This window comes from Branchiostoma lanceolatum, chromosome 2 (genome assembly GCF_035083965.1).
Source record: "Branchiostoma lanceolatum isolate klBraLanc5 chromosome 2, klBraLanc5.hap2, whole genome shotgun sequence".
Lineage (NCBI taxonomy): Eukaryota > Metazoa > Chordata > Leptocardii > Amphioxiformes > Branchiostomatidae > Branchiostoma > Branchiostoma lanceolatum.
In genome coordinates this window covers 39,024,974-39,042,271 of record NC_089723.1, presented here as the reverse complement: position 1 = coordinate 39,042,271, position 17,298 = coordinate 39,024,974, and the positions used below count along the sequence as shown (strand labels likewise).

Here is a 17,298-nt window from a genome sequence, read left to right as displayed (position 1 = left end):
TTGAGTATTGACGTCCTGAAGAAACCTGGTGATTTCGGCCCCTCTAGCGGCTTTCCTTGGTACTGCAGCAGAATGGTTGCTCTGATTTGTCTGAATATCATATTTTCTGCTATTTTAACACACTGAGTTAACAGACCTATACTATATCCCCAATTACCCCTGAGTCTTGTTAGGTGATGAAAAGAAATAAAGACAAATGCATATCAGACTAGTAACTTTACTTTTGACAAACAGGTAAATAACTTGAAAACCATGGGAAAAATTTCTCTACCTACATCAACTAGATTGCAAAACAGAAGACTTCAGAACTAACGTTTATTGTTAATATGGAATATGTTAGTTGATTGTGACATTCTAAGAATATCTTGGATGATACTATTTTTAACCCATGTCACACATGACATTGCCACCTCTTGTTAAAACATATCTAAACTCTAAGTCTGATTAAACTACAAACTTCAGTTTGAGCAATATTGTTACAATATATGAATTGGAACCTAAATGGTTCAAATGAATTCAACAAATTTACAAAAAGTCTGAAAAAATGTACAAAAAGTCTGAAAAAGTTAGTAGTACACAGGTCATGCATGGTAAAACAAATAGCCGTCACATTTTAAACATAGCTCATTAGGCCACACAAATCTAATTGGTTGCTTCTCAGATTTTCTCAGAAAATATTGGAGTGACAGGGCGGTAAAATAATTAATAAATTCTTTAGTAAATAGTCTGGGGTGAAGATAAGGATTTACATAACAAAGAATAAGAGGATTATTCAAATTTCAGATTTGTATGGCTGATTTTATGCAATGCACCCCTTTTTTGATCTACATGTAGTACATGTATTTCAGTGACAAAAATTACTTTTTGCCATGTAATATATGGATTGATATTGAGAAATAGTTTTGATAAATGAAAAAGTATAACTTTCAAAAGTATAAATATCAATATGAACACACTTATTAGGTATGTGCAGGCCTTTAGAATCTATTTTGTTGGCTATTGAGTTTTACAACTGAACAAATTGTAAAATTGGGAGTTAAAATGTGTGAATGGGAATAGTGACCAAATTCTTTTCATTTTCAAAATGGGAAAAACAGAACAGGCTATTCGGAGAAGCAACAAATTAAATTGGCGTGGCATTATGAAATGACAAAAAGATCATCACAACTTGATGGTTTATGCATACAAATCTAAACATCAAGAAACGTTACAGAGCAAAAACTAATGAATGTCAATGAAAAGGTCTCTCTCCTGGGCCAGTCTGCAAAAAAAAAACTCATTACATAAAATGTAGGCTAGCTTGACTATATTAAGCTGCGAGCCCTAGGGCAGGAGGCCCAATCAGCCCCTCACCGCAAGAGATTGTGTAACACAGGCTACAATTTAGGCCTTCTAGCTGACTAAACAGTCTGTTGCACTCTTAACAAAACATCCATATAGCTACTAGTACTAGGCCATTCAACCCTGTCTGAAATATTGCAGCATTTATCCCAAGAATATCTCATTACTACACGCTAACATTGGTGACAGCTTTTATATGGTACAAGTGTCTTGTTGTAGTTGCTTCTTTTGTTCCGTATTTGTGTTTTCATGTCTCAGGTGCTTGCCACACTCTTTTGCCCTGTGTGAGTCCGCATATGTGACTTCAGATTACCCTTGGTGTGGAACTGCCTGCTGCATTCTTCACACCTGTAGGGTTTCTCACCTGTGTGAATCCGCATGTGAATCTTCAGAGCATGCAGTCGACTGAACTGCCTGCCGCACTCCTCACACCTGTAGGGTTTCTCCCCAGTGTGAGACCGCATGTGATTTTTCAAAACAGACATGTGACTGAACTGCTTGCTACATTCGTCACACTGGTAGGGTTTCTCCCCAGTGTGAGTCCGCAAGTGTTTTTTCAGATGACCCACCTGACTGAACTGCCTGCTGCACTCCTCACAACTGTAGGGTTTTTCTCCAGTGTGAGTCAGCATGTGTTTTTTCAAGCTACTCAGCTCACTGAACTGCCTGCTGCACTCCTCACACCTGTAGGGTTTCTCCCCCGTGTGAGACCGCATGTGTGACTTCAGATTACTCTGGGTGTTGAACTGCCTGCCACACTCCTCACACCTATAGCATTTTTCCCCAGTGTGAGTCCGCATGTGAGTCTTCAAATAACCCTGCTGACAGAACTGCTTGCTACACTCCTCACACTTGAAAAGTTTCTCACCTGTGTGAGTCCGAATGTGGGTCTTTAGATGACCCTGGGTGGTGAACCGCCTGCTGCATTGTTTACATCTGTAGGGTTTTTCCCCAGTGTGAGTTCGCATGTGAATCTTCATATAACCCAGCTGACTGAACTGCTTGTTGCACTCCTCACACCTGTAGGGTTTCTCCCCTGTGTGAGTCCGCATGTGTGTCTTTAGAGCACCCATCTGACTGAACTGCTTGCTGCACTCCTCACACCTGTAGGGTTTCTCACCTGTGTGAGTCTGCATGTGTATCTTCAGACCACCCAGCTGACTGAACAGTCTGCTACATTCCTCACACCTGTAGGGCTTCTCACCAGTGTGAATTCGTGTGTGAGTCTTCAGAGCACTCAGCTTACTGAACTGCTTGCTGCACTCCCCACACTGAAAGCGTTTCGTTGTTTTAAGTCTGCCAGCAAACTTCCCTTCCAAACTACTTTCGACGTCATCTGAGCCATTTCTTGCCATGGTAACACTTAAGTCTGTAATGAACAGGCAAGCATATTAAGCAGTGTTCTCACCAGCATAGTTCAAGACCCCTATGCTGTGATCTGGACCCCTATGCTGTGATCTGGACCACTATGCTGTGATCTGGACCTCTATGCTGTGATCTGGACCCCTATGCTGTGATCTGGACCCCTATGCTGTGATCTGGACCTCTATGCTGTGATCTGGACCACTATGCTGTGATCTGGACCTCTATGCTGTGATCTGGACCCCTATGCTGTGATCTGGACCCCTATGCTGTGATCTGGACCTCTATGCTGTGATCTGGACCCTCTATGCTGTGATCTGGACCCCTATGCTGTGATCTGGACCCCTATGCTGTGATCTGGACCACTATGCTGTGATCTGGACTCCTATGCTGTGATCTGGACTCCTATGCTGTGATCTGGACTCCTATGCCTGTGTTTCAACTTTTTAAATGAGGATGTGACAGAGGGAAAACTCTACGTCACAAAATATATCCCTCAGAATGCAGGAAATTAGTGGCTTAACGGAGGGTGCCCTAAGATGTCACTTTTTTTACGCGCTCGAACTCACGGCACTCCAACGCTGGTTGCCAGAGAGTGGTCAGGTTTTAATGAATGAATTTTGAACATAGTCATCTGAAGACCATACTTGGATAAGAAATGCATTCATGTTGTTCATGAGCCCTTCATGATCTGATGTAAAAAGCGGAAAATGCTGTTAGATGTTTTCGAGAATGTTCGTTCTGATTTAGTGCTAAGCCAGATAGTGTGCCTAACTTTTTTCTGTTTTCTTTGGTCGGTTTTCTTTTCAACAAACACTTAAAGACCCACATTTTCAAATGTCTTATGAAGTGATATTTCTTATGTGTATGATAGATGTGTATCTGCTTGGCACAGGTCGTATATTTAGGCACCAGGCCGTCTAGCTACGCAGTGACCCTGTACTCAGCGCTACCACCATTATTGTCAAAATACATGTTTTGACGAAACAAGAAATGAATATGTACACATGTTTTAAATGAAAATGACAGCTATGTGCATGAACTTGACTTATTAACCTTCCTTATCAGCGTAGTCACTGGTCACAAACACGGCATGCTTATGCAAAATAAGATCAGTAATAAATCTATGCCATGTTAGGGCGCGTGGCATCTTGGGGCACACCCCCCAACCCCCCCAACCCCCCGTGAGTGGTTGTGAATTTTAAAATTCTTCGGGGGAACATGCTGGACTTCCTACAGTGGTCAGGGTGGAACAAATTTTTGTTTCCTGTTTGACCCTTGACTCCTGACTTCAATGAAAAATAAGAAGAATGAAATAATATGAAAAAATACTAGTAGCCTGCAGGCCAATTGATATGACTCATTAAGAGTCCCTTATGATCCCTTATCGGGGTTCTCGCCAGAATTTTGTAACAGCATGGGGGTCAGGTAGAGACTTCTAACGCTTCAACCCCACCCCACCACCCGTCCTGTGTCATCAACCCCCAACTTTGGGGGAGGGGGGCAATGTTGAATGTACAAGTCCACATCTACATAACTTACTCCTTTTCTTGTTACGGAATGAATTTCGACAGACTCTCATCAGGGAAATAAAAAGAGAAATAAAAAAGTCATAAAAATCATATGTGCAGCATGATTAACAGTTCAGGAAGTCAGAGGCGCACAAACAAGTGAGACGCCATGTTGAAGTTCCTTCTGGCGAGAGTTCGAACCTTTTTTTGTCGAATAAACAACATCGTAGACTTCATACACACCTGTAAGTTATTCCAGACAAAACAGCGTCTTGAATTACTACTCCTGGGGTCGATGTCTCGCAAAATGAGACGGAAAACACCTACACAGTGGAACTCTCGAGATCGAACTTAACAGGACTCCTCCCTCGCCAGAAACAAATGCGCGGGATGTGACGGCGTTGGTATTAATCCGCGACATGAGGACTCCTGAGTGGTTTGGCTATCAAATCATTTTCGCAGTAATAACGTTTCGAAGGCTCTTAGAAAAGTCTCTTTTTTTTAACAGGAGGAAGGTGAGGGGCACCATGCCCCATGCCAGCGTTGGTATTACTTTCCGACTGTAAAATCATTTGTTTCTGGCCTCTTTTCAAGGTTTTCGGAGTAGTAGTGTCTTTGAGTGAAAAGGCTGCAGTACATATGAACACCGCATGGTGTCGTAATACAATGCATTGAAACCAATCCTGAATTTTGGAGACGCCCAAGGTGCTGATTAATATGTAGTCAATATGGTTAGAAAATACCACCAGTTAAGATATTAAAATGTAACACAAAAATTCCTATCTCCGTAAATGCTTTATTAAATGTAATGCATTAAATGTTCATTGGAACGCATACTTGATGTCCTTAAAACAATGATATTCTATATGTTATGATCGAACATTCATTGGTTGAGCACCAGGGTTACTTAGGAAGTTATAGAGGGTCGCGTAAAGTTTTAAAATTTCCCTGGTATTCGATACATATATAGTCTGTGCGTCCGCCATTTTATTAGTCATTTTGTACATCATGACAAGTCTGGGCATCCGTATTCCGTCTCCGAGTGACATCCACTGTAGATCTACAAATCTTCTGTCTTCAGTCGCAGTGCCGAGTATTAGTTACCTCCGTGAAAACTTGAGGCATGTCTATGTACGTGTGTGTGTGTGTGTGTGTGTGTGTGTGTGTGTGTGTGTGTGTGTGTGTGTGTGTGTGTGTGTGTGTGTGTGTGTGTGTGTGTGTGCGTCATTTCCGGAGGCATCATAACGTAAGAACCGTTGGATAGATTATGACGATGTTTTGCATGTAGGTAGGACTAAGGAAAACGAAGGTCAAGGGCCCCTAAATAGTGTGTGACCTTCGTACTGCAGCATAACTTCCAGTTTTTGTATCTTTTGTCCTGGACGAGCTATGTTTTTTGTTTTTTTCTTCAACGGGTGGCAGATCATCTGATACTGTATCTTTTGATGTATTAAGGAAGAAGTGGCGTAGATATGGCCCCTAACACTTGTAACAGCTTGTTACTCGTGTTGTTGGATCGCCGCCATGAGGTCCTCTCTGGTAAAGCAGTCCTTGGCGTGGCGAGGTAAGTGATTCTGCATGCATTCGTCACTGCAGTACCGGGCAAATCCGCATCTAAGGGGCAACAGATGTCAACAATCAGCCTCAAACATACCTTGCAAATGGTTGTAATTCAGTCCTTAACTGTGACAAACCAATAACGCTATCTTGAATCCGAAACAAACTGGGAAAACTCTTTCAAGAATCTATCAATCAACGCAGAGAAAGAAACGTTGCTTTACCAGATGGCCCGCGAACTCAAAAAAATGGAATAAGAGTCGTACACATAGAATACAACGCGGAGTATTCCGTATCACCAGAGGTACCAGCCCAACCGCGGGTAGGATCGCCCTACGGCCGTAGTACACGCGGGAGGGATGGGACCGAGGGTGATGCGGAATACACCGTGTTGTATTTTATTTATATCATACCCACCCGAGAAAACACACGGATGCGGAATGCGACAGAAGTTGATCGAGTTTTGTGTCATCGAACAAAAAACTGTAACAACATTGATTCTAACCTCCGAATCCGGTATTCGAATTTTCGACGGCGGCGCAACCGGCGCGCTCGACATGCATTCTAAATATTCTATGGAAGCCCGTGTGATACAACTTAGAACCCCGTGTGACACGCGCGGAAAATTATCACACGGTCCGGAACACCCGTATCAAACGATTTCGCGGCCCAGGTATGACATTAAAAAAAAGATACAAACTCAGTAACAGATGCCGGTATGGAATTAGAAACATACAGGCAAAAGGTCAGTTATAGCTGTCCATAAATTACGAGCGTTCATCAGTTATACCGACCTCTCACATCCCCTGAAAGGCCGTCCCGCCTCCTCACTCCTCCAGCATCGAGCTGAGGAGCACGTGATTGGCCAGGATGGGCAGACGTCGGTGACGTCATCCAGTGCCTCCGTCATGAGGCACTCCTGGTGTCCGTGTCTCAGCAGTAACCTGGTGGAGGCAAGATGGTCCTGTGGTCAGGGTTGTGAACTTAGGATCTAAAGGTTCTGGGTTTGAATCCCTAGCAGGCCCCAACGTTGTGCCTTTGGGAAATGCACTTTACACCTAATTCCTTACACGACTTAGGTGAAAATGGGTACATAGATATGGCTAGGGACGTTTTCGTATATGGGACTTTACGTGGTTCCGTGTTTGAGGAGAGCCACACCTTGAGCATGTTATAAAGCCCACTACACTAATTGAAAGAGTAGGGGGTCATCCCGGTGTCAGTACGTACTGAGCTCAAATCTTACAGTCCGGTTTTGTGCAGCTTGTACTTTGATACTGCACAAAGCTTTTATGTTACGCCTTAAGGTGGTTTACCGGTTATGCCAAGCAAACAAACAAACCTGTCCTCGCGTGACTTCTGCTGAAAGAAGTCCACAGACCCTGGCTGTCGTAGCGCCTTCACCAGTAGATCTGTGTGCTTCCGCAAACACAGAGTGAACGCGCACTGTTTCCAGGCTTCTGTGAATGTGTGATGAAATAACACATTCAATATACTTTTTATGGAATATCTATCATACGTCTATGTCATCATAAATTCCCCAACTAAGCTTTGAGTATGACTTTGTATAAGATTTTTTGGTATGCCTATTTTCTGCAGCGCTGAAACTTTCACACACGCTTTGTATATAAAGCTAATTAGAAATCTTAATTAGACATTATAACTTTACAACGTTACATATTGCAAAGATTAATAGATGTAGAACACCTAGCTTTATAGATTCAGTATCAAACTACCTTGCAGACATTAATAGTTTGGTGCACCAATTCTCGTAGACAAGACCCATGTAGCGAGAAAAAGGACGCTTAATACATTCCCCAGCCAGACAGTTGGAATGCAGTTCAAACAAGGCATGTCAACTTCACACACTTGAACTCGAAAGGAAGAAATGTTCACACTGATCTACTATGGATCTATGCTTCCCTCATCACAGGACATCAGAAATATTTTCTGCCAGTATATTCCAATGTACTGCAAAGCATGAAATCCCCACCTCCTAGCAGATCTTTCGAGGGCAAAATCGTAACTGCCGGCCACAATCTGCCGCACGGCCCTGCAGATCGTGGCTGACAATTACGATTTTGCTTCCAAAACATCTGCTTGGAGATTAAAGAAATCCGATATGAAGCTTTAAAGTCACCTGTAATCAGCAGTAGTTTCTCCGCAGCCGCCAGCGGACCCTGGTTCCTGAGTATCCCGGCACAGCGCTCGCCTCCCATCTCTGCGACGTACAAGCAGATCATCACAGCCGTCCACATGGTCGGGAGGAGACCGCTGTGCATCAGGCCGATCAAGGACTGCGTCATCCGATCCTTCTGCTGAACTAGGAACGCCAGTTTCTCCGGGATGATCGTCATGACAGCGTTCTTTACGCACAGGAGAAGCAGACTGTAGTAGCACAGTTCGTCGTACTCTTCATCCGATGATTCACCAATAGCGGCACCTTCCACTGATTCTAAACACGATTTACCAATGGCGGCACCTTCCTCAGATTCGTTTACACAGACTTGACACATCATGGCGTGGCCTTCTCCACTGAGGGCCTTGGCCCTGATTTCCGCTCCCGTTGCCTCCAACAGTAAGACTTCGACTGAAGGTAGAATATCGGGGGTAAGCTCCGCTACCTTGATCGCCGCGGGCTCGTAGTACGTCATGAGGTAGATCAGCTCACCGATGTCGACGTTGTCTAGCTTTGGAAACCCTTTAGGATAAAGACATGGCCTCGGGTCGCGTTTGGAACTTACGGTAACGTTGAGAAGTTGAGTCAGAAGACTCCGGAGTATCCCTTCGGAGAAAGACATGAACAGCTTGGCTTGGTACTTGGTTGGGAGGAACAGTATGCCGCACTCTTCACTGTCTGTGTCATCACTGCAGTCGCTGTCATCCTCACTATCGTCACTTTCATCTTCCGGGCACGTCTTCAGAACCTGTCCGCTCCCTGTATGATTTTGACCTTCATCTTCTCCCGCTACTTTCCCTCTAGCGTCTTCTTTTCTTTGTTCTTTTTGGTGGACATTCAAACGTCCCCGTGACTTTGCTGTGACATCATGTGTGTTGGACAGAAAGGCTTTGATCAACATTTCCGAAACTCCGCAGATGTTCTCAATGCAGTCTGGGCACATACAGTCATCCTTCTCGTCATCGTGTTGTAGTGGGCCGTCTTGGTCGGGAGATGCTGAGCATTGGTCGGATGAAACTTTGCCGCTTGGAGTTGTCACTCGTGCTGTTGATTCCCCCTCTGCCGTTGCAGAACTTGAAAAGGCAGACGCCATTTTGAACAGCAACTTTTAAACTTCTAACAGAAATTGGGAGAACAACGCACTGATCCATGCAGACAAACCGACAATTAGACTGGCGAAGAGGTTCACCTAAAGTCCCAAAGCTTCCGTGGGAAACGTGTTGTGATATGCTTGCCAGATATGGACGTGGTAACCTAGGTATCAGCGCGCGCAACATGCTGGTAGCATGCCAGGTAACATGTGGGATAGTGTTCGTCACATTCCAGAGTCCTGGCACATGTTCAACACTCGATAAAAGTTTACCAGCCGCCAGCACACCAACCTGGATTCCACAAGCAGGAGGCATGACACGGAGGCGAGTCTTGACAAGAGCAGATATTGGGCCCGTCAGACAAAATTACAAGACATGGCGAGAGCAAGTCAGTGAGTTCACTTACCTTGCCTTCTTCCAATTCAATTCAAGTCAAAGCCTTTATTTTTCATCGAATGCCTTCATTTTTCTTTTTTTCTTTTTTTTTACGGAATATTGCGAGAGCAAGTCAGTGTCGCAGCGAGAGCAAGTCAGTGAGTTTACGTACCTTGCCTTCTTATACGTCAAGTCAAAGCCTTTATTTTTCTTCTTTCTTTTTTTTTAAAGGAAGATTGCAGATCAGTAAAAGAGGTCAAAGGATTTCAAAGTCTATCCTTGCACTGCCAGAACTCAGGCACATCTGGTCTATCCATAACATCACCATGTTAGCAAAAATCTGCCAGCTACTGTCCCTTGTTTACTCAATATTCCCGTACGGTGCCGAGTCCTGTAGAAATAGTAAGAAGAACCAACACTCTTGTGATTAAATACTTGACCGTCGGACTGGCATCCGCCATGAGTCATTAAGTAAGTCAAGCTATCACCGGCTGCCACGTGTTCTTTGGTTATCACACGATTTTACGTTCGCTAGCCATCTGGTGTAGCCATGGGTTTTTTTTTCTCTATATTGTATTCAAGAGTTTTCCTGTTGCCATTTAGATGCGGATTTGTGGGGTACTGCAGTGACCAATGCCTGCAGAATCACTTGCTTCGCCACACCAAGGACTGCTTTACCGAACAGAGAAATCAAGTGACTTATCATAACCTTGGTTGATCCACTTCCCAGCTTCTTATCAATTGTGAAAAGGACAAAGTTGCAGTATAGTTTGGACACGTGCCCAGAGCATAGGGCACCCTAACATATACTTTACATGCAGGGAAAGGCGGAAGGCATACGGCTGCGTCCCCGTCGATTATAGACCAGTGACCTAAAAGAAGGATCGGGGAAAGCAACAAACCTACTCTCCAAGCAGAGGTTCGGCTCCGGCTGGTTTTTGACGTGACATTAGGCGTTTTTGTCGGGCTTTCTATTTTGTCCCGTTTTCTTTGTGTCGCCAATGAGGTGAGAATATAACCACCTAGATGTCGCCAACCCGAGCCTCTGCAGGCAGACGGAAGCTTCAATGCAACATTTAAAAAAACGCGACAAAATAGAAAGCCCGACAAAACACCTAAAATCACGTCAAAAGCCGAACCTCTGCTTGGAGAATACAACAAACCAGTTGGTCAGACTGGCGTAGTTTGACTGAGTAAACTCGGGCTTTGGAAAGGCCGTATAGATTAGACACAATTTTCAAATATTTTTGAAGTTGGCATTTGGTCCATGTGTAAACAACCCCTATTGAAGTAACGGCTGACCCGTCTGACCTGCTATCTGATATTACTGCCGTCGTTGAATGGTTACATATAAATAGATCAGAACGTGCGACCGAAACGCTGAGGGTGTTGCGATGACATACGCTGAAAACAAGTGAGAACATGCATGTATTCAGATTCATCTTTATTCTATGAGGGCCTGCATGCCCTTTTTCGTAAGGCGTAATTCAGCCTTTTTCGTCTTCGTGATCCGTAGGCAGTCGCCCAAAACCAACGTAATTCGTAATCAGTACATAAGTCGTGACGCGTTATTGGTCGCTTTATTTCTACGTAAACCGTAACAGTTACCTTTATGCAACGCAAAGCGTAATCCATAAATTGCTAGTAAGGCGTGGGCTGATTTCAAAATTTTCCAACCCCACAAGCAAGCTCCACCCATTATCATGTCCGCGTGTCACCCCCATGTCAGAGGTGACTCACAATAAGCTCCAGAGCGACCAGACAAGTTCTGCTTCATTTCATGCAAGAGTAATACCGCGGCGGTTCATCGCTAAGATATCTTTAACATTGTCGTCCGACTTATGCCTCACAGGTGGGAATACATTTACTGTACAAATTCTAGATCTCTGAAGAATGTTCGCATTGCGACATGTATATACATGTGCTGCCATTGCTGCTAAATCACGGAAGACCAGAATAGTTGTCCACGCTTTCTGATAGGCTTTCTCACACTGAATGCTACTTCTGCTTTTCAGTTGCCACACGTTATGTTCAAACAAACGGGTGGAAAAATACATATACGTGTCGAGGTGGGGTAGGAATGGGGTGAGGTAATTGGTTTGGTAGGTAATTGACGTGACCAGCTATCAATTACAGACACTTTCAGTGCATTTGTTAATTGTTATATCAATTTGGCTGAACGTTGCCGCACAAAATTAGTGTCTTTTACAAAAGCGCACGTCAGGATACCATGTTGTCATTGGCAGAGCCATGACATTGTGCAATGAGACCGTATTTCCTTCAAATACGTTGGAGTTGAGTTATGCCTAAACACTACTAGGTGCATAAATGTGAAAATTATGTGAATTTTTGGCAAAATTTGAAGAAAATGTGATAAAATGTGATATAATGTTAAAAATTGTGAGGTCCAACAGCATCACATTTTTTCACATAAGTTGACAGATTATAACATAAAATAACATTCAGGTCACATTTCTGAAGAGCGACACTAAAATGTGAAAAAATGTTATTATTTTGAGTCACATTATTTCACATTCACCCTGAAAGGTCTAGAAAAATCACATTTTCAAATGTGAAAATATGTTATCTAAATGTGAAGTTTGCTGTTAATGCATTATGTGAAGTTATGTGACTACCAGTGCATTTTTCCGCCGCCTATATTTATGTGATTTTATGTGAAACGTGCTCTCGGTGAAAATGTGAAATAATGTTATATCAAATCACATTTTATAAAATGTGACTTCATGTGGAAGTTATGTGAAACGCGGTCTGCTGCAAAATGTTAAAAGATGTGAAAACAGCTAGCAAGCGGAGAAATGTGAAATTTATGTGATGTTAAAAAAAAGCGAAATGTGAAAAAATGTGATATGCGAATCACATTAAATTCACATTTTTTACATGTGAAATTAATGTGAATTGCCTTACACAAGATTTGAAGACATTTGAATTAACAGAATATGTAAAAGGTAAGTGTTTTGATTTTTTCCCGACGTTTATATGTGACGTCTATACTGTATTTAAATACACACTTCCGCTACCATAAGGCGCCCCACGTTTACACTTGAAGTCTTTCTTTCAAAGCATGGTAATTCACCATCATTGAACGGTAACATTGTAAGCGAGCTAGAAGGTGGCTTCCCCCCCCCCCGTCACTTTTCTTCGTTGATTAAGCTAAACATTTTTGAGATATGCTCGCAAAATATGCGTTGCAAACGATATAAGTTATAATAACCAACGCTTTGCGCTGTGACTTGACTATCATTTAGCATTCAGACAACAATTGACAGAAGGTGTGAAAAACTCCTCCTCTCCCCACGCGTACCGCTGTTTAGTTGTTGATTAACTAATTTACAAGTGAAAGCACCTAATGCCACGCCCCATTCACACTTTGACAGCAACGCCCAGCCCCTCGCCTTCATGTGAGAGTCAAGACGTTCCTGATCTTTTTGAAACTCGTCGGCCCAGTTTATAAAGGCAGTCTGTACAAAATATTTTTTGTGAGCGCTATGCCCGACATTAAGTAGATGTTTCAAACTCTGACAGTTGTTTGGAAAACCGAATTAATGAGTCACCAAGTCCCCCGACGGACAAAAAATGAACGACCTTGTCAAACATTCCCATTACTGACCCATTGTTAGGGGATCGTTGTCTGCACCAATGGATATCAAGCTCATCCTTCACCTTGTTCTGATGCACTTTAATGTAAACAAAGAATTCCTAGACTGTTACTGAAATTGCTCAGTGAAGATAATGCAAACGACATGTATCTAGATTTGAAGAAAATGTTTGCTCAAAGAGCTGAAGGTGACAGTAACGTGAAAACATTGCACAACCACGCCGACCCCAGACCCCCCCCCCCCCCCATCATAGCCTGGAGTCCAGCTATCTTAGCTTTCAAGTGAGTCCTTTCCCCAAGCTCCGCTGCCGCCTTTTTGATAGCCTATACCAGGCTCCGCTGATCGCTGGGAAAATAGTAGTAAAAAGGGTAAAATAAAGTGAATGGTATGCCAAGGGTAGTCCTTGGCTGGTAGCAGACTAAATCTAAAAAGGCTGGGGTCCATATTCTCCAAGCAGAGGCTTCGATCGAGAGGGGTAGTTTTGTCCAGGATTTTTAACGTCTAAAGATCTAAAAGTCACTTTGAGATTACCGCCCGGCGGCATCAAACAATAACAAAGGGCGCCTTCCCGGCGGCGGGGTCATTTTCATGATAAGTATCCGTAGCCATCGGGGAAAAGATATTGTATAAAGTAGTTTTCGCTTTCCGATAATTACTTAAGTACTGTTTAGCACCCTTGCGCAAAAATGTAACCCGGCGAGCTACAATTACAAAGCAGAAGCGAGGATTTTTCTCCTATGAAATGCAAAATTGGGCAAATAGATAAGTGGCGTCAAATAAAGTGAATGGTATGCCAAGGGTAGTCCTTTTTGCCTCCTTGTTCTTGGCAAGTAGCTAAAAAGCTAAAAAGTCTGGAGTCCATATTCTCCAAGCAGAGGCTTCGATCGAGAGGGGTAGTTTTGCCCGGGATTTTTAACGTCCCTCTCCGGACAAAACTACCCCTCTCGATCAAAGCCTCTGCTTGGAGAATATGGACTCCATGCTACCGGAATCGTAGGCCGTACACCGTAACGCGGCCCCTCAGCGCATTCCTATATCGGTAGGCAAAGGTATTATCGTGCTTCCGAGCGAAACCCGAAGTGATGCCGAAGGTACGAGCGGCGGGTTCGGCGAAGCCGAACAGGGTTCGTCCGAGCCGAACAGAGAGCCCCGAAAGTAAGAGGTACTTAAGCGCAAAGGACGACAGGAGAAACCGTCGAGAGCATGTGAGCGAAAACATGTAGTTGATGTACCGCGGCGGGTCTTCAACATAAATACCAAAGCCTATAGCCCGTTGTTCAAGCAGCTATATTTTTGAGAATATTCTTACTCGGTTGAAACAATGCTTTTAATCAATTCACCCTCACTAATCTTGTAACCAACAAAACAGGCAGTGCGATATGTTCATTTTCATCTCATATTTTATTCAAATGCATTAGGTTTTTGAAGAAAACATGATTACGATCGACTACAAATACAAGGATCGCACTAGTGTATTTTCCCAATTTGCAAGCACACAATTGAAACTCTTTGTCGTACGCTGACATTCATTTATTTTGTAAAATTTCCAATTTCTGTTCCTTGTACATATGCGGCTTTATTGTATTGAAAGGGCTCATGTAAGCACCGCTTGAGTAAACGACTCTTTGATATTCAAATAATTGTTACTTTTTCGCGAAGGTGTGAAATGCTAGAAATATACATGTTAGACCTTTCACAGATACAATTCCCATGTGCCGAAGCAGGGATGTGCCACTGTCTCAGACACATAAAGAAAAAACATTGTGTTTTTTTACAATACTGTCTGTGCACGTCATTTACGTATTCGCTATTTTTGCCTATATCGCCCTTCCCTGTTATTTGATTACCACTGAATTAGATACAAATAAGTACTTTTAATGCTACTAAAACCATGCCCAAAAGCTACATTTGTGAAGAAAAAAAGCTATAAATTAAAACTACAAAGACAATGGCAATACAACTAGAATTTGTCGATTGTCGGACATATCCAAGCAGATGCTGGCTCTGGCACCGTCTCCTCGTTTTCCGCGTGATTTTGTGACACACCAATCATATCTTAGTTGATATTTCTTCACCTCTTACTCTCTCCGTTTATTGTGGGGAGTAGTGGTGTTAAAAATCATAACTAAAATCACGCGTAAAAGATTGAAACTGGGCGGGACCCCGCATCTGCTTGGAAATAATCCATGTCGTATTCATTTACATAATGCGCTAATAGCCCAGCTGTTGTGAAATTGTTCTTGTGAAATAACAAGGCTTGATGAAACTAAGTTGTATTGAACTAAATTATCTTTACATCTCTTAGTTTATAAAGGGCAAAACGCTACTCTACTTCAGAAAAGGGAACAAAGAATTCGTTACACACTTCTCTGCAGTATCTTCTGACAGCAGCAACCTGGTATATGTAAAACAGCGGTTGCTGTGCTCGATTGTTATGTCCTGTTCGTTTGCAATGGCGCTGCATAGCTGGCAGTGACTTGGTGATGTGGCCACATTCTGAACAAAAGTTTGGCCCGAAATGTACCTTACGGACATGATCCGCAACCTGATGCCTCCTTCTTCTCCCGTACCGACATGAAGGCCAAGGGCAAATGTAATATCCGTGGCCGTTATTCTTTCTCAGCTCCAGTTGAATCAGGCATTTAGTCTGCATTGTGTTCACTCGAAACTCCACAGCAGTGCTAACAACACAATTAGCCTCCTCTTCCTGGCGAAAAATCCTCTCCAGTTTTTCAAATAGCTTGTCAGTATCACGGCATCTGGGAACGGCCGCTCGTAGAATCAGTGGATTATCAGCTTGCCTTGTCTCGAAATCCGGAGATGCGTTGTTCCCAGAACCCTGACTGCTTGTCTCCGTATTCGCTTCAGAAGCCGTATGCAATCCGTCCATACTGCTTCGAGGTCTGTCGCGCTGTGATCTGCGAAAGCTGGGCTTAGAATGATAAGTTGACAAGTCTGGCCAAGGTGTTGTTGATATGACAATTAGGGTCAACACGGGATTTAACACGATAAAATATGCAACAAGTAAGGCCGGTGGTGACAATGGTGGTGATATCGCGCTGTGATCGGCGAAAGCTGGGCTCAGAATGACAAGGCGTTGTTTATTACTCTCCAAGCAGAGGAGGGGTTTCGGCTGGTTTTTGACGTGTTTTTAGGCGTTTTTGTCGGACTTTCATCTAAAACCAGCCGAAACCCCTCCTCTGATTGGAGAGTACTAGCAGTCGTTTATATGACAATTAGGGTCAACACGGGATTAAACACGATAAAAATGCACTATAAAAAAAAATAAAGTAAGGCCGGTGGTGACAATGGTGGTGATTTGTCTGAAACAGTCCTAATCCAGAACCGACAAGTCTTGTTTCTGACATCCTAGTAATTAATTTCAAGTAACGGGTGTTTTGTGGAGGATTTGTAAAATACTTCTAAAAAGTTAAAGTTAAACAACGCACTTAAAATAGTTTGGGTGCACGCCCTGATACACATTTACTAAATCGTCTCGTATTGAAAAGTTGATGATTCCATGTTGTTTTCTGATTTAAGGGACAATGTAGGAATTGAGAAAAACTTGTTGTAACGTTACAAGACATGTAAGATTAAAGTATGATATCAAATAAGCCTTGGACGACTTGTAACGCGTTTCATAATTTGCATCCGGGCAGAAATATGTACAGCGCAGATTTCATACACATCATGCCAAACGTCTGTCGGGCACTCTTGTATTGGGAAAATTAGAAGTTCCGTGCTGTTTTCTAAATCTGAGAACCATCGACACCCCTAAATCATGTTATAATATGACAGGATAGGCAGCATCCTAGTATTTCGTTTTGACTAACGAGTGTTCCGTGGGAGATTGGAAAACAAGGCTTCTGAATTGAAAGTTAAATAGCGCAGTTAAAAGAGAATGGATACACCCACTGACACACTGTTGTAAATCGTCTCGTATTGAAAAGTTGATAATTTCGTGTTGTTTTCTGGTGTAAGGAACACTGTAGGAAGTGAGAAAGATTTGCTGTAACGTCACAAGATATCTAGGATTCTAGTATGAGATCATAGCTTGCGATTGACTTGTATAGCGTTTTACAGTTTACATCCGGGCAGAGATATATCGGCGCTTACTTCATACACCTTATGAAAAATGTCTGTCGGGCGGTCTTTTAGTTCCGTGTTGTTTTCTCAACCTGAGAACCTTTTAAAACGCTAGAAACATATACTGTATCATGGCAAGATATACAGCATCCTAGTTATCCATCTTGAGTAACTGGTGT

General features: G+C 42.9%; 1 protein-coding gene across 1 annotated transcript; it reads right to left on the bottom strand.

Moving 5' to 3' along the window:
* Nucleotides 1–201: 201 nt before the first annotated feature.
* On the bottom strand, nucleotides 202–4,611 carry LOC136428992 (zinc finger protein 678-like). Its single transcript, XM_066418865.1, has 2 exons — nucleotides 4,458–4,611; nucleotides 202–2,710 (listed from the first exon to the last, which is right to left on the bottom strand). The coding sequence occupies exon 2, from the start codon at nucleotides 2,694–2,696 to the stop codon at nucleotides 1,596–1,598; it is 1,101 nt and encodes a 366-aa protein (XP_066274962.1). The 5' UTR covers nucleotides 2,697–2,710; nucleotides 4,458–4,611; the 3' UTR covers nucleotides 202–1,595.
* Nucleotides 4,612–17,298: the final 12,687 nt, after the last annotated feature.